Source organism: Leiobunum rupestre, chromosome 11 (assembly GCF_980474605.1).
Source record: "Leiobunum rupestre chromosome 11, qqLeiRupe1.1.hap1, whole genome shotgun sequence".
In the NCBI taxonomy this organism is placed as follows: domain Eukaryota; kingdom Metazoa; phylum Arthropoda; class Arachnida; order Opiliones; family Sclerosomatidae; genus Leiobunum; species Leiobunum rupestre.
The window spans coordinates 4,139,357-4,160,307 of NC_143394.1; the positions used below are offsets into that span (position 1 = coordinate 4,139,357).

The 20,951-nt window shown below is 34.7% G+C and overlaps 3 protein-coding genes across 9 annotated transcripts in view; 2 read left to right on the forward strand and 1 right to left on the reverse strand.

The window, feature by feature from the left end:
• Window positions 1–4,028: 4,028 nt before the first annotated feature.
• Window positions 4,029–5,460, forward strand: LOC149921157 (nicotinamide riboside kinase 1). Its single transcript, XM_090163547.1, has 7 exons — window positions 4,029–4,123; window positions 4,189–4,279; window positions 4,344–4,401; window positions 4,476–4,593; window positions 5,002–5,073; window positions 5,155–5,258; window positions 5,322–5,460. The coding sequence occupies exons 1-7, from the start codon at window positions 4,041–4,043 to the stop codon at window positions 5,408–5,410; spliced, it is 615 nt and encodes a 204-aa protein (XP_090019673.1). The 5' UTR covers window positions 4,029–4,040; the 3' UTR covers window positions 5,411–5,460.
• Window positions 5,461–6,300: 840 nt separating this feature from the next.
• On the forward strand, window positions 6,301–8,407 carry LOC149921158 (uncharacterized). 2 transcript variants are annotated; one of them, XM_090162450.1, is made up of 6 exons: window positions 6,301–6,439; window positions 7,003–7,071; window positions 7,140–7,431; window positions 7,494–7,679; window positions 7,749–7,944; window positions 8,011–8,407. In XM_090162450.1, exons 2-6 carry the CDS (start codon window positions 7,031–7,033, stop codon window positions 8,193–8,195), a joined length of 900 nt encoding a protein of 299 aa, XP_090018576.1. In that variant the 5' UTR covers window positions 6,301–6,439; window positions 7,003–7,030; the 3' UTR covers window positions 8,196–8,407. The 2 variants fall into 2 exon arrangements, with proteins under 2 accessions (XP_090018576.1, XP_090018577.1); XM_090162451.1 differs by lacking the exon at window positions 6,301–6,439 and adding an exon at window positions 6,916–6,935.
• A 51-nt stretch (window positions 8,408–8,458) lies between these two features.
• tgo (Aryl hydrocarbon receptor nuclear translocator homolog tgo) overlaps window positions 8,459–20,951 on the reverse strand; it is a 97,317-nt gene continuing 84,824 nt past the window's right edge. For 5 of the 6 annotated variants that reach the window (XM_090162445.1, XM_090162447.1, XM_090162444.1 and 2 more), the window contains 12 exons: window positions 17,474–17,553; window positions 14,543–14,635; window positions 11,916–12,033; window positions 11,814–11,843; window positions 11,554–11,748; window positions 11,282–11,465; window positions 11,080–11,186; window positions 10,856–11,009; window positions 10,547–10,779; window positions 10,185–10,417; window positions 10,014–10,119; window positions 8,459–9,954 (listed from right to left, as the gene is read on the reverse strand). In XM_090162445.1, coding sequence (XP_090018571.1) covers window positions 9,755–9,954; window positions 10,014–10,119; window positions 10,185–10,417; window positions 10,547–10,779; window positions 10,856–11,009; window positions 11,080–11,186; window positions 11,282–11,465; window positions 11,554–11,748; window positions 11,814–11,843; window positions 11,916–12,033; window positions 14,543–14,635; window positions 17,474–17,553 — 1,733 coding nt within the window. In that variant the 3' untranslated portion in view covers window positions 8,459–9,754. The remainder of the gene's footprint in view (window positions 9,955–10,013; window positions 10,120–10,184; window positions 10,418–10,546; window positions 10,780–10,855; window positions 11,010–11,079; window positions 11,187–11,281; window positions 11,466–11,553; window positions 11,749–11,813; window positions 11,844–11,915; window positions 12,034–14,542; window positions 14,636–17,473; window positions 17,554–20,951) is intronic. The other variant, XM_090162446.1, reaches the window with a different exon arrangement.

Consider the following 20,951-nt stretch of genomic DNA (forward strand, 5'->3'; position numbering starts at 1 on the left):
CGGTCACGCCCACCGTCGCGACGGTTTTGCCTTAGTGAAAACCAGCCATTAGTCGGTCCGTCGACGTCGTAACGTCGTCTGTTCCTTCGTCTTCCCTCCCATTCACCTAAACTTAAGCCTCGGTCACACTTACATCTCATAATCGCTTCAAAAAGCGCTTTGGTTACTGGTTTTCAACCCGTTCGATCTTGCCTGAAACCGTTTCAAATCGATTCTAAGTGGTTTCGGGGTGTACGTGAGAACGCCGTTTTAAAGGGAATATAACCTGCAAAGGAATCTTTATGGAAGGCCCCTTTAATTTTTCAAAGGTTATATTCCCTTTAAGGTAAGGAAAATTTTACCTACTGACATTTCACATCGACCTATTAGCTAGAACCGAGCTAGAACTCACTTGTGATATTTCTTTTGTGCATATCAAATGGATCGCAGCATTTTCGTTGGTAATGAGCATATTTGGTAATTAGAGTTGTAAAGTGATGGTTACATACATTATGCCCAGCTCCTTCATCGGTAACACCAGATCGAGCCACAATTAATGACTGAGTTTCATCGTCAATGGTGCTTAGTTTGTGGCCTTCTTCTTGAATAAATTTTCCAACGGAAAATATTTCTAATGGGTTTTCTACTTCCATACTATTAGCAATTTAGAAAATAGATGTACTTAACAACACGTGATGAAACTCGAATCCGTATGAACAACTTGAGTTTCCAGAATATTTTTTGGGATCTCGCACAAACCATTGAAACCACCTAGAAAACGAGCCCAAATTCCCAAAATAGCCCAAATTCTCGCCCAAGAACGGGTTTTTTTTGGGGGGGGGGGATTCAACGGTAGAGCTACGTTGTAACGTGTAGCACGGCTATGGAAGCTGCCTTTGAAGGAAATTATGAGAGTAAGACGCGCTTAAAAGAGTGTATTGTGAAATTAATACTAGTACAGGTCGTCGAAGTGGAAAAAACAAGGTACGGCGTTACTTCGCCTCGAATTTTTGGAAACTAGCCCAATAAACCGCCTCCCGCCCAAAGGTTTCTTTCCCGCAATAGCATCCTCAAAGCAGCCCAATTTGGACGGAAAACCGCCCATCTGGCAAGTCAGAACAAGTCATTATAGTGAATTATCTAGTCACCTTGAGAACAAGTAACATAGCTAGCAGAATCTAGAGCAGGCGAAATAAAGAGAAAAGAGGTCAAGAAATAAGTAGTAATATTTTAGTGAAGAGAACGACCGATATAATACGGGATAAAAAAGGTCACCATCTATCTTCGTTAAGTTGGATATAAATGGTTTTTAATTTGTCTTTATCTCAACGGAAGTCAACCAAGTTGAAAATTCCTAAAATTTGCATAGCGAATGCACAGATTATATTTCAATCTAAATAAAATTTATCAGAGCGGAATAAAAATATGGTGTTTTTTTCTTAAACACGTGTTTTTCATGAATATATAGAGGAAACATTAAAATCGGAGTATGCCCTTTTTCAGTACTTGGCTTCAAAGTTGACCCCCCATGCACTAAATATTTTGAAAAACGTTCGATTTTGTAAACTACCGTTACAGATACTATATTTTTGTTAGCATTTTAGAAATCAAAGCTATGAATTGTCCTAGAGACGAGGTTCGTATGATATTAGCCTTGGTCGCAAAAATGTTATTCATCATAACGCTTAGGGGTACGACTTTTGCGCAAACGAAACCTTAAAAACGTGGGGTATTTTCAAAAGTCTATAATTTCGGAACCACTCATTATATTAGGCTAAAATTTCACAATTGGCCCTCCATTAGCCACAATTTACCGTATGTAAAATTTCATAAAAATCGGACGACCCATGGTTCCCTCTGTGTTCGAACCTCCGTGGAATGACCCTACTGGTCTTGTGGATTTAATCCTTACGGCAGTCGATATGAAGTTGAATTGAAGTGACCCATTATTCCGACTTTCCCATCATTTTCTCTCACACAACCTTCACATTAGCTTCATTTTCAAGCGAATTAATGCAGAAATAACAATAGTTAGCTGGGTGACAAATTTTAAACGCGGTTACATGAAGAGCGGCGGACGCGTTTTAAGTCAACGAAGGTGTAAAATTGTAAGACGCGTTTCGGGTACAACGTTAGTGCGGTACGCATCGCACATTTACGAACCTTGGTTAAAACCGCGAATACGACACAACAATTGCTCGTATGTAAAATGAACCTTTTTTGTAGGAAATAGCCGGCCCTAATGTTTGTAATTGGGTTTATAGCCGTATATACAATACTAACGTAGATATTCGCGATAAACCATTACTGTGCACCGGTTTCCCCCATAACCTTTGCGCGTAAAACAACTATTTCTAACAGTAACCTGTGAAAAGATATGTTTTTGTTTGAGTAATTACTCCTAAAATATTTATTTACGCACTTTTGAACCATTCTTAATTTTTTATATAAAAAAAACTAGCTTTCTATGATTTGAAAGAAACGCGTTTTCTAGTACGTTCTTAGCGATTGGAAATTATGGTAAAAAGAAAACTATTTCTAAGACTAACCTGTGTATTTACTCTTACACGATTTAATTATGCAATTTTTAGCCATTCTTCAACTTTAATTAAACGTAAGTCGCTTTAAAGATGTCAAAAAAACCGCGTTAGCGGCGAGATAAAGTCGGCCATTTAATCTTAGGCGAAATATGGTGTTAGCTCACCCGTGCGGCGCCGATGGCGTAAATTTCTTTTGCCAGCCAAATCAGGCCCAGTTCAAAAAGGAGCTGTGTCGTTTTCTGGACATTTATGACTGACTCCTCCTCAATAATTTTTTCCCTCCTCGCCTAGTGTTATATTTTCTTTTATCTCCTCGGTTTCTTTTTTATTTCACCACTTTTGCCATGTACTATTGCCTTTTGGTACATTATGTTTGCAGCCCCATTTTTCTTGTATGCTCCCCCTTGACTTGACGTGATGAGTCATTGACCTTTTGTTAAGTTAATAAAGAACTAAAGAACTAGTGAAGAGAAGTTTATGTATCGGCATAAGTGTATATTGCGGGTATGTTTGTCTAAATAGATCTATATTCTCTCCGCATCCAAGGTTGATAGAGAAAAATGTACTATGCTCCGAATCGTGTATTAACGTAGCCTTCACACCTTGTACACACAACCTTGAACAGTTGAACTACCGAAGCAGACGTTTCTCTAATCCCGTTTGGTCAAATCTTTCATTTTCCTGGGAATCGTAGATATAAGCTTTGACATCACATATTCACATTTTCTAGACAGAGATTCCACCTTGAAAGGGTTTATTTGACTACTTAGAGACATTATTAACTTAAGACAACCTGGGGAGGGCACCCGTTTTGGGAAATATATTTGAAGAGTAGAGCTATTCAGTGATTTCAGTCTCACGTGACTTGACGTCACCCATGCTTTTTCACATTGAGAAAAGAACCCGCACACAATGTTGGCCATAGTCAAAGCTACGAAGTGAAATTACTCTAACGTGCCGGCCTTCACATCGATAATCTGACCTGGAGGGGACACGTGCATGCCTGGGATATTTGCCTAAATTCCCATAAGCCCCTTTCTTTTCAACTTTATCTCAATTTCCGCTACCTACCTCCCGAATCTATATGTTTATGGTCTACTACCTTTTTGAGTAAACAAATTGATTTTGAAAGATTTTTTACAGAAAAACGTTTCTTCGCAATAAAACAAATTTCTAGAGATAATGAAAATTCATAAATTAAAATATGTGGCCTCTTAGTTATGAATATGTGGCCCTTTTAATATAAATATGTGGCCCTTTTAATATAAATATGTGGCCCCTCTCAGAAATGCAGGGGGGCTAAAGCCCACTGCAGCCCACCCTTAGCGCCGCTACTGGGTAGCGCCATCTATATTTTGTAAAGTTATATGATTCGCGCAAAAATTCAATTGCAATATAGTTGCCACCACTAGAGACAGATGCCGCCACGGTAGAACGATATAGTTTAAAAAGTCTCCATATTGAACGAAATTGGTCCCGCGCTAGCCAGATTTATTTGTACCTCTATTTATTCCCAACTCAATGGATTTTACTCGTGTAATGGTAAAAAATCAATTTCATATGGCTGTTCCAAATAAGAAGTGGATTGTTATTGGAATATCAGGGTGGGAATTTTTGCTTAGTTTTCATTTCAAAATTCAGATTCTGATGTAGTTTTAACCACATTTAGTGTCACATGTGGTGGAAAAAGCAGCCTGTCCAAAAGCCTTCATTCTCATTACAAAAACAGTATTCTCGTTACCCAAGATGATTATTTTTTGGTAATGCACTCTGCCAAAAGTTTCTAAATTTAGGCAAATTTTTTATGATTCTAACTAATTTTAGGACAGGGATAGTGACAAACACGTGATCATTCCAGAGCTAAATCATGAGAACTGGGAAAGTAAATTTGTAATTTGGCTCTTGTTTTTCTAAGTTCTGATTGCCTCAACTAAAATTCCCCTATTTTAATTATAGTTATGTCCAGTCTGAATTATGATGGCTTGTATCAAAAAATTGAAAGCCTATTAATGAGTGAACCAGTGACTAAACCAGGAATTTTAATTGTTGAAGGTCATTTAGTTTTAAATTATCGGTATGCTGCCTGTTAATTCACTGTTATCAGAAGTATATAATGTCTCTTAAGCAGAAGTATAAATTTACCTATCTTGCTAATGTCATTCACTTGAAACATGATAATAATAATATTTCGCAAATAAAACTTTGCTGGCAACCACAGAGGCAAAGCCTATTCAAGGTGATTACACAAATTCACAAAATTAATAGAATATTGATAAACCAATTTTAAATATGGAATAAAACTAAAATAAATAAAATTTACATAAATTCGTGCCCAATGATATCTATGTTGAGTCTATGAAGGTGCATTTTTTGATTTAATAGCCTAGATGGATACTTTTCTAGTAAGAGATATATTATAAACTTATGGTGTTATTTAGTATTTTTATACTATTTTAACTTAAGAGATAAAGTTTACTTGCAGACCTTTAGTTAAATTACTGGACAAAAAATATTTTTATACATTGACCCGAGAGCAATGTTTTGAGAGAAGAAGGTATTTTTAAAGATAAATTATATTTCCAAAATCTACATGTTAGTTCTAAAAATTTATACCTAAGCTAATTTTTTTTTAAAGTGCTAGAGTATATGATCCTGCAGACCCTCCAGGATATTTTGAGAAATGTGTTTGGCCAATGTATTTGAAACATAGGGAGGAAATGGATCAGTCGGATGATATAGGTGTGAAATATATATTTTTTTAATTACTGAAATTTTTATTTAATTTAAGGTATCATTTCTTAGTTTACATAGATGGTTCTGGAAGTAAAGATAAAATTTTTAAGGATGTCTTCCTTGCTATTAATACTTTAATTGCGTCCTACACAATTTAGTGAAAATTAATAATAAGAAAGTATTTATATGTATTTTTATTTTTTAAATAAAGTTATAGTGTTCTATATTTTTATTCATAATAAAATTGCCTAAATTCTTACGATACCTTTCTACACAAATCGTTCGTATACTCTGTGGTGTAAATATAACATGTTTCATAATTCATTATTTGCTGTAAAATTTTAGTCTACATACACTTCAATAGGTTAATATGTTCAGAGAGAATAAATTCTCTCTGATATGTTTTCCTTGTTTAGGAACTGAGAAAGTACTCTTTTCAGTTTTTCACCGTAAATCAAACTGTTCTGGTCGTGTCACCTTGGATTAAAAACGTAGTGTCACTCTGGTGTCACTGGTGTGAATTACTAATAGCGTTTTACTTTGGGCTGTTCTTATTGCGCCCGGAGTACTCCAAAAGTTGATGCGTATTATTGTTTAGGAGGTATAAAACTTTGAAAATTTTGGCACAAAATTACCCTCCAATTTCCCTCCTTTAAAATTTATGGTGTTTCTCATATTGAAATCTCTTTCGTATAAATGATGATATTACGCTTAAAATTAACTTGATCCGAGTGGGAGTTGAGAGCAGTTTCGGAGTAGCCCAAAAAAAGGACATAAACTTTCTATAAGATTTTCAAAGGGATACACCATAGGCTTAGCTACCCCACCACGAAAACTCGAGCAAGCAAAAGTTATCCGCTACCAAATACCCGGGGGAAGCGAATAATTTCCACTTATTATGAAATACATCTACCTACACTGGTAGAGTGTGGGAAGAAGTCTTCCCTGCCTGTTCAAAACCCCCCTCTTTTTCATTGTTCTAAAACTTGAAACCAGGGGGCGTCTCAAGCTTATCTTACGTTTGTTGATTCACGTATGTGGGGGCGCCTTAAGCCATTATACACGCAATTTAAACCAGTACGGCAGTTAGGTCTTGAAGTTCGAATTGTCACTACTGCGTTGTTAACGGATTTCACCGAAGTTTTCAAAGTATCATAAAAGCAAATCTAATAGAACCAAATTGAAAGGTATTGTTTTTTTTGTCTTGATTTTCATTTTTCCAAATTTATATAACCTGTTTTGGGCCTAAGCCTAAATCACGTAGGTTTTTTTTTTAATAAGAATGTGTGGGTTTAACACATAATTCATGCAAACATTTTGAAGTTTATGAGATTGTCTTTTGTTCCTTGCGACATCTTTACCATAAATGGTGTTAATACTTTGTACCAATTTATTGCACTTTGCGATAGTGGCTTTAGAGGTTATGTCCGTGTTAGTTAAAACTAACGTGGTGTATGAATTATTCGACTAAGGTGTGGCTCTCTTGACTACTTGAGTAGGTAGAACCTTGTCTAGTAGATTCACCGTAGCTTTTTTTTCATTTGGTAATAAGTCATCCCTGCCTTGATATACTGCAACGTGCCTCCGACGTACTGTCCCGATACACTTTATACATTTGTGCAAAGGAATTTTAATAGTTCGTTACCAACTGTACTCATAACAGATTTTGATTAGCAGATTTGTGTAACTATTTCCCAAGTCATTATTTTTTTTTGACAAAGTGGTTTTAAAATTATTGTAAAATTTTCAGATTAAAGATTACCGCTTAAACATTTAAAATGCAGCGAGACTTTCTGGAAAATAATAGAAAAGGTTCCAGGTACGTAATTTTCTTTAAAATTCTATATTCAAACTGAGCCAGTTTTTTAAATTAATGTTCAAAATTAGACTATACCAAGCTGATAACTCTGCCGAAGGTAGAGAGAAGTACGGGAATGATTTGAAAGACCAAATTAAATTGAGGAAAGATACCTTGGATAGTTTAAAGAAGGAAAATGAATTATACCAGAAATTATCGGAGAAGACTGACGCTGAGGAGCTTGAAAGGATTAAAGAAGAGATTTTACATCGCAGAAATGTCCAACTCCAATACAACAATGATCTGAAAAAGCAGCTGTCCGAGAATGATTCGAGAAAGAAGGAGGATCTTAAAAATCAAGCCGCTACCAACTGTTGCGATGTAAATTTTCCATTTTTACCCTAATATATATAAATTTTTAATACATTTTGTACTTCAATTAGTATGGATACATAAATATTGGCTATAATAAAAATGAAATGATGAAAAAGCAGCAAAACATAGAGTACAAGAAAGGCTTAGACGCTCAAATGCAGGAGAAGTTAAAGCTTCAAGATGGTCAAAAAGATAATGAAATCACGGGCACTTTTCAGATTGGAAATTCTAATGGTGGTGATAAATATCGGAAGGTACAAACTTCAGAGGGCTGCGATTTGGGTGTTTTTGTTTTAATTACAATTTTGAGTTTGTAAATTAAGGCATCGTATCGACGAGATCAAGAAGATTACATGCATTATCTCAAAAATGGTAAAGAAGAAACCAAAACTGAAGGGTTTAAGTATGGCCAAAACTTGAATGAACGTACTTACGATGAGAATGCTTGTCTCAGCGAAGCTCAGACGAAACTTCGAGATGAAACAGTTGCTAGCTGGGATCAGCAAAGCATTGAGAAAAGTTCGTTGGTTTTCAAAGTTGTGTCATTGCTACCTTAGTTTTTTTTCTAATATTGAAATTTTGTAGTGCATGATAAGGAGATAAAGCAGATAGCTGATCACGAAGAAACCGTAGCCAATCAGCTTGATTATACCAATTTCCAGTTGGACGAAGAGAAAAGGAAGAAGGAAACTGTCGATAGAAATAAGCAGTATCAGGCTGATTTATTGGCCCAAATTCAAGCAAAGAAGGAACGCAAAGATTACTACTGAGTCTCATGCGTACAATACTAAAATTCTACTTAATAGACTACCATAAAATTGGCATAGTTGATTTAACTGTTAATACAAATAAAGGTATTTTACTATTTTTGTACTTGTAATACTAGTATTTGTTTAATTTTTATCTTCATTAACCACCCTGTAACTTATCTTTTAACAGCGAGGGTTTTTATTCTTAACAATAAAAATTTATACCATAGAAAATAGCTTGTGCTACATTGTCCTTTTATTTCTAAATTAAAATCGTTCACTCATTTATTTTTAATGTACAATTTTCAGTGTTAAGTACAAAAAAGATTCTTAGTTTTTTTGAGATTTCTTTGCGAATTGTACCCGAACAAGGAATGTACGAATTATATTCAAGTTTTGAGGTTCTCTCCACAGAAACTTAAGAAATTTATATTTTGGTACCTCTTTAAAGGTATGGCCCTTAAGTTAACAAAAGTACTTAATTTTTTTAACTTGGTTTTCATTTTAGTAAAATACTCCCAAATCTGTGTTTTTATGTCATTGATACGTTATTAACATTTATTTTAACGCTGCTTGGTGTTGGTGATGCCTTACAAATATCGAGAGATATTAGAAATGAGCCAGTTTTGTTAAACGTGTATTTAAAAGGCCTAGATTCAGAAAATTTATAAACTCAAAAAAAGTACTCAATTGCGAAATATTTTTCCCCAACCCTTTTTAGTTAAAAAAATAGCCCTATATACTAATCTATATAAGATTGTTTAAAGTTGAGTACATTTAATCAAATTAATTTTTAAACGTTCAATAGGAGTAGATTTTAACGAATCAGCTCAAATCGATACTAAAAAGTACTTTACGCATAGTTATTTCTAAACAAAATTGTGTTAGGTTTCATAATATACAATTTTCAACTCTGTTGCTAGGCCTTTGAAACGAAAATGAGCTGTTTTTACATACACAAGCTAAAAAAGTGCTTATTCTTCTAAAAGAGTGTATTTAAAATACATTAGGCCACTGAAACATTTTGCGTAGTTTATAAAAACACAAGATCTTTTTTAACATCGGAACCTCTCCTTTTCACAAAAAAACTATAAAGTTTCGTTTAACCACTCTTGCACCTTTGGAAACTTATGTCATGGTTCAACGCCAATGGTTCTCTTGAGCATTGTCTGCTTATTTTTATTTAATATAATTTTTAATGTTTTAAAAATTATCTTATGCGTGAAATCACAATTATAGTTTCATTTGAAATGTCCCTATGATGATAAACACTTTGAACCTAAAGAATATGGTTATTGTCATTCATCATTCTCGTGATATGGCTTTTGTTTTTATTTTTGGGTGAAATGAATCATTCTTTTTTCACGTCTCTCACGATACTTTTATCTCGTAATGATTTAAAATGATATGGCAAGTGTTGAACGCGATTTATCGTGACCGTTACGCATAAAAGGCGCTAGCATAAACGTTCAGTTTAAGAAGTATATCTCTTTAAAAATACCTCTTCTCACAAGCGCACAGATAAAACTTCTTGGAAACATTCGCTTTATTTTATAAGTCAATGATAAATATTGCGTTATTCATTCCGAAAATGTGTTGAACATAGTTAAATCTTCGAATGTCGCAGTTCCTGATTGGTCCAGCATTTGCAGCATGTCAGAAAGTTCTTGTTGTTGTTGTGGCCCACCAGCAGGTCCACTGTGATTCCCAGGATGATGGCCACTTGCTGCGGCAGCTGTTGCTTCAGGACCACCTGCGCCTTGCCATTGCCCCCACATACCTGTAAGAATAGTTACCATTACCAAATGTTCTTAAATTTAATATTGGGTGTAAAAATACCTCTTGTACTTGGAGCTGAGCTTAGCTGAGTGTACGTTGGACCAGTTGGGCTTCTGGCTGGAGGGCTTATTTGCCCATATCCTTGATTATAAGCATCAGAAGTTGGCTATATTAATATTAGAAATTTTGTTTAGTAAAATAATCTTTAGTTGAAAAGTATTAGTTTTGTACTTGGGGCATGTGTCGTTGGGGCCACCCAGGTTGAGGAGGTGATGCCGATGGTGCGGATGTTGCTGAAGGCTTAATTCTTGGCATTACTCCACTAACTCCTGGTGGCGTTGGTGCCATGGATCCCCCACTTGTAGAAGGGTATCCGAGGCTACTGTGGGCCTGACCTGTTGGGTCATAACTACTATACACTGCTTGACCGGAACCTGGACGGCGATCTTGAAGCCCTTGAGAGTCTGCAACGACAATTTGAATAAAAATTTCATACAGTTATTCCAGTAGAATTAAACCTAATTTGTACATGAGTAGGGTCACTAACACACCAAAGGATATATTTTGAGCGCCAATGTTTACGGGAATCTCACTTTGTAAATGGGCTCTTGTAAGCATGGAAGAATATACATGTGCATCCCCAGAACGAGTTACACTGCAGTCCAGTCCCTCCGTCTTACCCTGAGTTGAGAGAAGCGTTCCTCCTCCCGACGGGGGTATGGAATGAGAAGGATACTGGCCCATTGACGCTGAATCTCCCGACCCTGAAACTGGTGTTGGAACTTGCCCCTCAGACACGGTCATACTTTGTTGATGATGAAGGCTCCTGAAGAATATTTACAGTAACAAATTGGTTTTATCTTGCACATGTTTCTAAACAATCTTAGCCTAAACGAGCGTACTTTTCTGCTGAAGTGTTAGTGCAGACAATATATTCCACTTCATTTGTGTATGGATTTAGGAAGGCAAAACTGCTGGTGCGTAACCACACCCATTCTCGGTTTTTGGCTCGGAAGCGGTACATTACAGACATGACTTGTCCTTTTAATTTTAACACTGAAAAATTATACATTCATCAGTAAGGTTTCCTTTTGGTCATAAGACTCATAACCCTCAATTTGTTTACCTTGCTCAAAACTCTCTTTCATGTGGCTCTGATCGTCTGGATGAAAATATTCGAAACATGTTTTTCCTAATAGTTCTTGTGGTTGGTAACCTAATACACCTTGAACCCTGCAAAACAGATTGTACATGTAATGAACATAATCGACTCTTATTAAACTATGCCTACATTTTTCCCACATGTTAGGCACTATTTGTATACGTACCTCTGATCGACGAAACTGAATTTTCCTTCCATGTTGTGCCGCGAAATAAACTCATTGGAAGAGTTAGACCCCATAAGGTCATTTGTGTTTGGTGTGCTTGTGACTTGCAGTCTACCGATAGCAACCAGGCAACAATGGCTACCACTGTGAGACTCTTCGTGGTCTAACCTCTCTATTTGAACACCTCAGAAACGATATTTAGGAAATACACGGTTAGTAATGTTAAAATACACCCCAACTCCTCCCTGTGATTGAAAGAGAATGGTTTTTACCTGATGGGGGCCAGTTTTTAATGTAACCCGTGCAGTGAACCACCACGTAAGAGTTGCCATCAGTTGAGGGTCCGATAGAATTTCGTTGCCTAATTCTGTGTAAATGGCCCGGTATAATTGTCTCAGGCTGTAAGTTCCCCAGTTTCATTCGGCATATGAAACCTCTTCTTGATCCCATACATAACCTCATTGATGCTAAATAAATGGAAATTGAGTTAAATTTAATCTCAATATTTTTGGTTGCAAAAATTTGTACATACATTGGTGACCTTCCTTTTTTACAGTACCAGCTGGATAAATAAAAAAATAAAAAATTAGTATCAAGTTTCATATCTGTATATATTGTATAAGAAAATACTAACTTTTTAAATCTAAAATGCGCCCGGAATTTGGAGATTCTTGAGTTGATAATTGTTCGCGTACTTTTTCAACATCATCCGGGTGTATGATATCGTAAATGCAAGCATTGAACCAGTCAGACTGAAAATTTATAATCTCAATTATATTACACTTATTTCCAATGTTTACGGATATTGCTTTAAAAAATATCCCCAGTTTTCAAGACACGATGTTGCCTTAAAATCCCTCATATTTCAATAAACTGCCCTAAATCCCCAGCAATTTGATCATTTCAATCTTAAAATAAAAATATTTTTCAATAAAATTTATTTAAATTTAAACACGGGTTTTCAATATATTTATCTAAAAAGCCATTTACATTTTCTAATATGTTAACGATAATTAGTAGTCAAGCTCACTAAGATAGGGCGTTAACCTTTCCCATTTCAGATCTGGACCTCCCAAGAACGGTGTATTACATTTTCCTACTTCAAATTCTCAAACGAAGTACAATCTATTCTTAAAGGGGCACTCCATTTTCCCATTTCAGATACTCAAACAGAGTGAGTGCATTAAAATATAATAATTCCTTAAAACAGAGCGAAACATTTTAACATACTCAAACCTAGGAGCAACAATCACAGCACCCCACAAAAGGAGAACGTAACCCGTCAAAAGTCATGCATTTTCTTATGTATATTTTTCATTGGTTATTCCATAGGTGTATAACATTGTTACAATATAATAGACTTATGGTTAGACACTTTTGGAAATTGTATTCCCCTTTCCATAAAACGTTCAAAGTAACGATTCGTCTAATGAAATTTGTACACAACCCTGCGTCAAAAGTGGATATAAAATATCCACTTTTGCCTGCGTTAGTTGTTTAAAGGCTAGCTGCATTCTCCTTGTGCTTGTTGCGCTTAGCTCAAACGAAGTGCATAAAAATGCCCTAAAACCAAAGACTATATAACGCTAAGCGAAGCGTTATATAGTCTTTGCCTAAAACGGAGCTTACAAGTTACAATTGCCACAAAATATTTGAAACAACGTTGCCAGATTTACGATTCGGATGGTATTTGTACGATAATTGAACCCTTGGTCTGGATCGTACGACAAAAATACGATTCGTGTAAAAACCATAGATATAAGAAATGTATATAAAGATCTAGATAAATTTCGGGGCGTCTAAGCCTAACATAAAATACGGAATTGACACCTAGCAGACACCGAGGAAGGCACGTGATCAAGAGCGCGAGCTCTCTTACCATTTTAGTACTAAGTGCTTGACCTTTCCGCAGGCCGTAGTCTTTAGACACCATCTGTTGGTGACTTTTAGCATAATTTTTAAGCAGGAGACAATGGCTCTCGCGGCAATAGCACGAGCTTTCTTACCGATAGATAGCGTCTTATAAGGATAGCCTGCAGAAATTACGCTTTTCTGCTAGCTGTCACCTCCGTATTAACTCCTTTTGAAATATTTTATCTAGACCTTTATATACGTTTCATATATCTATGGTAAAACATGTTAAAGAGCCCAAACCTTTATATATCTCAAAATATTGCGGTGACCACTGATCTTTAGCTAAGGCAAAAGTAAATAGGGGGAGAAAGTCTGGCACTTGGGTCCAACCGCACGACGTCTTATTTGAGGGGTAAAATTTTTGGGCTTCGGAAATGACTTCCCCCTCGCCTCTTTACAGGGACACAAAGGTATCGGTTGTACTCCGCCACGATGAAAAATAGTTCTCTATAAAATACTTGAATATTAAACTTTTGCTTTCGATAATTTGGTTAAATTAGTTCCTAAATAAAGTAGATACATGATAGAAACTAAAATGCGACTTTTTAAACATAATAACACGACTTTTGAAAAGAAATAAACTAGAAAAACGCTCACTTAAATCGTGGAGCGTGGCGCCATCTAAGATCAGAGATCGGGACTAATTGGTATATCTACGATGTTAAGGCCTAACAATTTGCAAGTTTAACTGAAATAATAGCTATAGCTACGAGCTTTTTTGTTTATTTTACAATTGATATAGTAATTATTAATTAAAATCAACCGTTATCGAAGGAAATAATGGTCATCATTTGACAGAGAGACTATTTGAAATCGCGAGGCGGTGACATGGCTGCCAGGGAATAAAATTCAAAATCTTCATCTTGAGCGCGGACTGGAATACCACAAATGCACTGCTTCGCGCGTACTGCGCTATCCTTATTGGTTAGAAATATCACGTGATCACTAGCTCTTTAAAAAGGGTGTCAAGCATGGCGGAAGGTAAAATCTGAAGGCAGTGATAGACTTTCTCCCCCTATTTACTTTTGGCTAAGGTTATCTCCCAGATTCCGGACTCCCACTTCCTAACACGCTCTCGCGGTTTGCTGGGAGAGTTATTATTTCCAAAATATTTTCACAAGTGTCTTTTCGTACATAAATGTGAGCTAAAGTATACAACATAAAATTTTTATCAAACTTTTTTAATTATCTTTAAATAACTTTTATGCTTAATCGCATTGTTTTCAGACGTACGATCCTTCTTAAGCTAGTACGATCCAAATCAAAACTCTATACGATAATCCAGCGCTTGGAATCTGGCAACGATGATTTGAAATGGAGTCCAGTGAATTGATGTCAATATTTTACCTGGCCTTGATAGAGAACGGGTGATACGGAATCCGAAACGTAAATAATTCTTCCAGTATCACAAGCAACTACGAATAAGAACCCATCCGCTGCCTGAAAATACAAAAATAACAAATAAATCTAATTTAAATACAAAATAACGTTGAAATATTATTATTATAACGATGCCAAATCCTTAAAAGTAAGGAGGAAATATACGTAATATGGATTGAAAAAAATATCGCGGAACTCCTGACGAAATGAGCTTTATATTTGGCAAAAGATAGCCTATAATTCTAAGAAAATTTCGTGGGCGAGCAGATTGTGACATTTTTCTATTTTGAAAAGCGTAACTGAGTCCCCATTATTTTTTACTCTCAAATGTCAAAAGTTCCCAACCCAAAATAATAAGATTATATTTAAATTGAAAAGCATGTAGCTTTTTTTGTCTACAGGGCTGCAGGGTTCGTACACTACCTGGAAAACCTGGAGAAGTCAGGGAATTTGAAAATGTTTCCAAAAGGTCAGGGAATTTGAAAATGTTTCCAAAAGGTCAGGGAATTTGAAAATGTTTCCAAAAGGTCAGTGAATTTGAAAATGTTTTCAAAAGGTCAGGGAATTTGAAAATGTTTCCAAAAGGTCAGTGAATTTCAAAATGTTTCCAAAAGGTCAGGGAATTTGAAAATTATTCCAAAATTATGGGAAAAGTCAAGGAATTTGAAAATGTCCTAAAAAGTAAGGGAATTTTAAAATGACCCTAATAAAATTAGGCAAATAAATTTTTGAAATAAAATATTTTTCAAGATTTTTATTATTCACTCTACAAAAATGGTCAGGGAAAATTTGACAATTCGGTCAGGGAAAACCTGGAAATATCAGGAAATTTAATTCCGGAAATTTTCTACGAACCCTGGTCTAGCTTATACCAGAAGTAAATATTCTGGTAGCGAGAAGTATGCTGCTTAAAACATGTACCTTCGCAGTTGAAAAATAATGGTTTGTTACAAGTCAGGGAAAAGTCGGGGAATTTTCAGAATTTATCAAAGGCAAGGGATTTTTTAAAATTTTACTAGTTCCGAGATAAATCTGTCTTTCCAGAAAATGTTTCCACAAACCGGAAAAATAAAAAATTTAAACATAAATTACTTTTTAAGGGTTTTTGATGTTTTAAACTTTTTATCGATATAAAATGTCTAATATCAGTAAACATACTACAAAATATTAATAGCGTTACATTGTTAATCAGTTTAAACTAGTCTAGAGGTTTAGTTTTACTTTTAGATTCGAAAAATTGAGGCGAAAATGCCGCTTTATTTAAATTTTCAAACAATATATTAAACTAATCATGGAATGAAAACTTATTTATTTATCGCGGAAAAATACGGAAAATGATTAAGTAGTTAGATGCGATTTTTCTAAAAATTCGCTCCATTATAGCCTTCGCAAAATGTTCGGCACGAGCTACCCGACTGCTTCAATTTTCGTCGGTACAGGGTCGGAGATGCCTTAAACCAACATTATTTTAAGTCAGCATTGGTTGGCTTGTTATTTTTAGTCGTATTGTTGGTCTACATAGAATGTGATTATTTCCCAACTAAAATATTGTATTAACTGCAAAATTCTTCCATTTCAGAGTCGGAATTAATTGATAAATTCTTCGATTGCAGAGTCGGAATTAACTGATAATTTTATCGATTTCAGAGTCGGAATTAACTGATAATTTTATCGATTTCAGAGTCGGAATTAATTGATAAATTCTTCGATTCTAAAATCGATAATTTGCTGTACGATAATTTGATTTTCGGAACCTGGCAACGCTGTCCCCGCTGCCGTTGGCCAATAATTTAGGTTGTAGAGTAATTCTCAACACCGAAACAGGCGAATAGTTCGATTAGTGCAATTTTTCGCCGGTAAAAAACTTAACCTGGAGTTAACTAGCTTCCCTTGAAGAACTCCAAGTTTGTCTAACTCGTTCTACTTTGTGTTTTTCTGCCGCGTATGACAGATATTCCTTATGCAAAACCGAATATATCATTTCTCTTCGAGAAAATATAAAATAACGCTGAAATACGTGGCGACTCCAACAAACTCGTTGGTGCGAAAAACTTGCATACAGACATTCCTACAAATGGTATCCCTTATAATCATCAATCATTGAAAGCAGCGGGGGGAGGGGGGGCTAGAGATGTTGTTATGGTTGAGTGTCGGGGGGGGGGGAGCGTAGATTTATGGGCCCCTTAAGAAGCGGAGTTAAGTGCACCGGTAGGGCAAGGGGGATTTGATGGGTAAAGTACAGGTGCCGAAATTCTCATAGGAATAGGAAATACACCATCCAAGAAAAAAAACAACGAAAATTAGTATTCTAATAACATAGTTTTTGCGAAGAGGTATACATTTTGTGGGCTTCTAGGACGCCTCAAATCGAATATGGCTGGGAAAGCTCAGGTCTATTCACATCAGCCAACATTTTGGACACAAACGCTTTTATTGGCTACGTTTGGCCGATTTTTGTAACCGAGGCGAGGGGCTAGCCACTTCTTTAAATTCTGTACACCGATTACAGCGATTACAGCCTTTGGTAACGCTAAATCTGTAATCGATTACGTAATCACTTTAGTACAGTCAAAGGTACAGTCTTGTACACCGATTACGGATAGTGATCAGCCTATCGAACCGAGGCTTAACTCCAAATATTTAAATCTAATAGTTTTCGTACACATCCTTTGGATTACGCAAAACTAAATGATAATAATAATAATAAATACCTTTATTAATAAAAGTTAACAATTTTTGCAGTATAAGAGGTATTATTTTTAAAAATAATGAGTCGGTTGTAGAGCGAAATCTCTGATACGTTTCGCGGAGCGTGTGAACGAAAACTCAACAAAGTTTGGCAAAAAATTGGGTTCGTGTGAATAGAGCTTTAGACAAAAATAAAAAAACAAGTCTTACTTCTAAAATGAGATGCTTTAGTTCTTGGTCTGTTAAAAATGAAGGCTTGTACGTTCCATCGCTACTTGTGTTGCCTGTCCCTACAAACGGAAAAAAACATTGCGTTCAGTTATTTCAAATTATTCAAGTTTGCCTACTGGATGAATGGCGGAGTGGCGAGATATCAACGCAATTTTGGGAAGATGCGTTTCTTCAACCGCGTATTTCAGCCGGTTAGTAAGGCTACTAGGTTTTATCATCTTTACTGTAGTTAGGGACCTTGAAGTACTTCCAAAGGCTTTAGATTGCTCCAAGGAAGCTTATAATGCTTTTGCCAAATACCTAGAAGGCTTTTGCCAAATACCTTAAAAGGCTTTTGCAAAATACCTTAAAAGGCTTTTGCAAAATACCTTAAAAGGCTTTTGCCAAATACCTTAAAAGGCTTTTGCCAAATAACTTAAAAGGCTTTTGCCAAATAACTTAAAAGGCTTTTGCCAAATACCTTAAAAGGCTTTTGCCAAATACCTTAATAGGCTTTTGCCAAATAACTTAAAAGGCTTTTGCCAAATTTTAAAAGGCTTTTTGAAAATGATTTTAGAAGGCTTTTATAATGCCTTTGAAAGTAAATTTAAAAGAATTTTACAAATGATTCAAAAGGAATTTAAAATTCCTTTGGAAATGAAATTAAACGGCATTGAAAAGGAATTAAAATTACATTTGAAAAGGAACTTAAATGACATTTGAAAAGGAACGTAAATGACATTTGAAAAGGAACGTAAATGACATTTCAAAAGGAACGTAAATGACATTTGAAAAGGAACGTAAATGACATTTGAAAAGGAACGTAAATGACATTTGAAAAGGAACTTAAATGACATTTGAAAAGGAACGTAAATGACATTTGGAAAGGAACGTAAATGACATTTGAAAAGGAACGTAAATGACATTTGAAAAGGAACTTAAATGACATTTGAAAAGGAACGTAAATGACATTTGAAAAGGAACGTAAATGACATTTGAAAAGGAACGTAAATGACATTTGAAAAGGAACGTAAATGACATTTGAAAAGGAACTTAAATGACATTTGAAAAGGAACGTAAATGACATTTGAAAAGGAACGTAAATAACATTTGAAAAGGAACGTAAATGACATTTGAAAAGGAACTTAAATGACATTTGAAAAGGAACTTAAATGACATTTGAAAAGGAACTTAAATGACATTTGAAAAGGAATTTAAATGACATTTGAAAAGGAACTTAAATGCCATTTGAAAAGGAACTTAAATGACATCTGAAAAGGAATTTAAATGACATTTGATAAGGAACTTAAATGCCATTTGAAAAGGAATTTAAATGACATTTGAAAAGGAATTTAAATGACATTTGAAAAGGAATTTAAATGACATTCAAAAACATTTTAAAAATGGTCTTTAAAATATTGTTCATTGCAATGGATATTAAAAAAGCAGTAAAAAAAATAGGTTAAAAGCTTGTTTCGACTTCGTGTGCTTGATAATGTCAACGAATAAGCTCCATCCCCCTAAACAAATCAATATTTTCAACTTCCTAAAATTTCGTAGATAAGCAAGGAAGGTAATAATTGATACGATAGGCTGTAGCTACGTTGGTCCAACATTCGGCTCTTAAATATCCTTGTTCCAAATAATTTGTGTAACTGTTTGCTCTAGTTTGAAACAGGGACGTAGTACGTGAAATGGAATAGCCCAAATCAAGTCGATTTTCCGAATTATGCTCCGAAATAATATATTTCTAGATGACTTCGATGCGTCCCTGAAATTTCAGGCTTTTCACTTTTGCTTTTTTGACGCGCTTTTATTTCAAAAGAAGCCTTTATCAAATCCATTTAGATATCTGCTTCTAGTGACGAAAAAGCCGATAGAGAAGCTGCTCCCGGTTGGTTTTGTTCGGAAAAATCGTGATTGAAAATGGGGCTTTAGACTAATAAATTAAATTATTTGTTTTACAGAACTAACAAGGAGACGACCCGAGGTGTTACACACCGATTTTGTTCAAACTCGGGGGATTGGTAGACCTTCACGTAACTTAAAAAATTCTAAAGGGATTTTATTCAATGGGCAACGGTTTTGCCATGGCAACGAAAAATGTTTTTGACAATATAAAATGGAAATTTTCCTATTGGAAATAACACGGGATTTTCCTATACCAAAATTATAAAACGTTTATAAAAATTGACGAAAAAAATCAAAATTGATCACATTTTGATCAATTTGAACCAAATGGGTGAAAATGAACCGATATGGCTAAAATTGGAAAAATGTGAGAAAAAAAAAATACAAACATTGAAAAAAATATTTCAAAATTCATTGGAATTGACGGAAATTTATAAGTTGTGTAAAATTGGATTAATGTATCAATAAATTGCGATTTTTTTAAAAACAAAGTATTTATTTTGGTCAATTTGATCAAACTTGACCAAAATTGGAAAATAATAGATCTAAATTAGCCCAATTTTAAAGTTTTATAAAAATTATATAAAAATAAACTAAATTCTACCAACTATCTCAAAATTGTTTGAAATATTTTTTTTCAAAATTAAAAAAATCGCAATTTATCTATACATTAATCCAATTTTACACAACTTATAAATTTCCGTCAATTCCTATGATGTTTGATCGAAACTACTGTTTTTGATCAATATTTTTTCAATTTTATATATTTTTTTCAATTTTGAAAAAAAATTATTTTTATTAATTTTAAAATATTTTTTTCAATGTTTGTATTTTTTTTTCATTTTTGTTTTTCAAATTTAGCCATATCGGTACATTTTCACCCATTTGGTTCAAATTGATCAAAATGTGATCAATTGGGACCCCTGGAATCGGTCAAAATCCCATGTTATTTTCAATGAGAAAATTTCCATTTTATGTTGTCAAAAACATTTTTCGTTGCCATGGCAAAACCGTTGCCCATTGAATAAATTCCCTTTAGTATTTTTCAAGTTACATGACCGTCTACCAATCCCCCGAGTTTGAACAAAATCGGTGTGTAACACCTCGGGTCGTCTCCTTGTAAGTGAGAAAGATATCTTATTTTATAGGGAAACTCGACGAAAATTGACTTATTTCACTACGTTAATCGAATAAATTGACTTATTTCACTACGTTAATCGAATAAATTGACTTATTTCACTACGTTAATCGAATAAATTGACTTATTTCACTAGGTTAATCGGCTAAATTGACTTATTTCACTACGTTAATCGAATAAATTGAGTTATTTCACTAGGTTAATCGAATAAATTGATTTATTTCACTAGGTAAATCGAATAAATTGACTTATTTCACTAGGTTAATCGAATAAATTGACTTATTTCACTAGGTTAATCGAATAAATTGACTTATTTCAGTAGGTTAATCGAATAAATTGACTTGTTACAATCCCAAACAAGGAAATTGACTTGTTACAAGCCCAAACAACTAAATTAACTTATTTTACAGGTTCCAATGAATAAATTGA

Bases quoted from the DNA above. Each gene is read 5' to 3' on its own strand.
- LOC149921157 (XM_090163547.1), top strand. From the start codon at position 4,041: ATGGATTTTACTCGTGTAATGGTAAAAAATCAATTTCATATGGCTGTT. The intron at 4,124-4,188 runs GTGGGAATTTTT...AACCACATTTAG, and splicing joins ATTGTTATTGGAATATCAGG to TGTCACATGTGGTGGAAAAA. The intron at 5,074-5,154 runs GTATTTTTAAAG...TTTTTTTTAAAG, and splicing joins CAATGTTTTGAGAGAAGAAG to TGCTAGAGTATATGATCCTG.
- LOC149921158 (XM_090162450.1), top strand. From the start codon at position 7,031: ATGCAGCGAGACTTTCTGGAAAATAATAGAAAAGGTTCCAG. The intron at 7,072-7,139 runs GTACGTAATTTT...GTTCAAAATTAG, and splicing joins AATAATAGAAAAGGTTCCAG to ACTATACCAAGCTGATAACT. The intron at 7,680-7,748 runs GTACAAACTTCA...TTGTAAATTAAG, and splicing joins GTGGTGATAAATATCGGAAG to GCATCGTATCGACGAGATCA.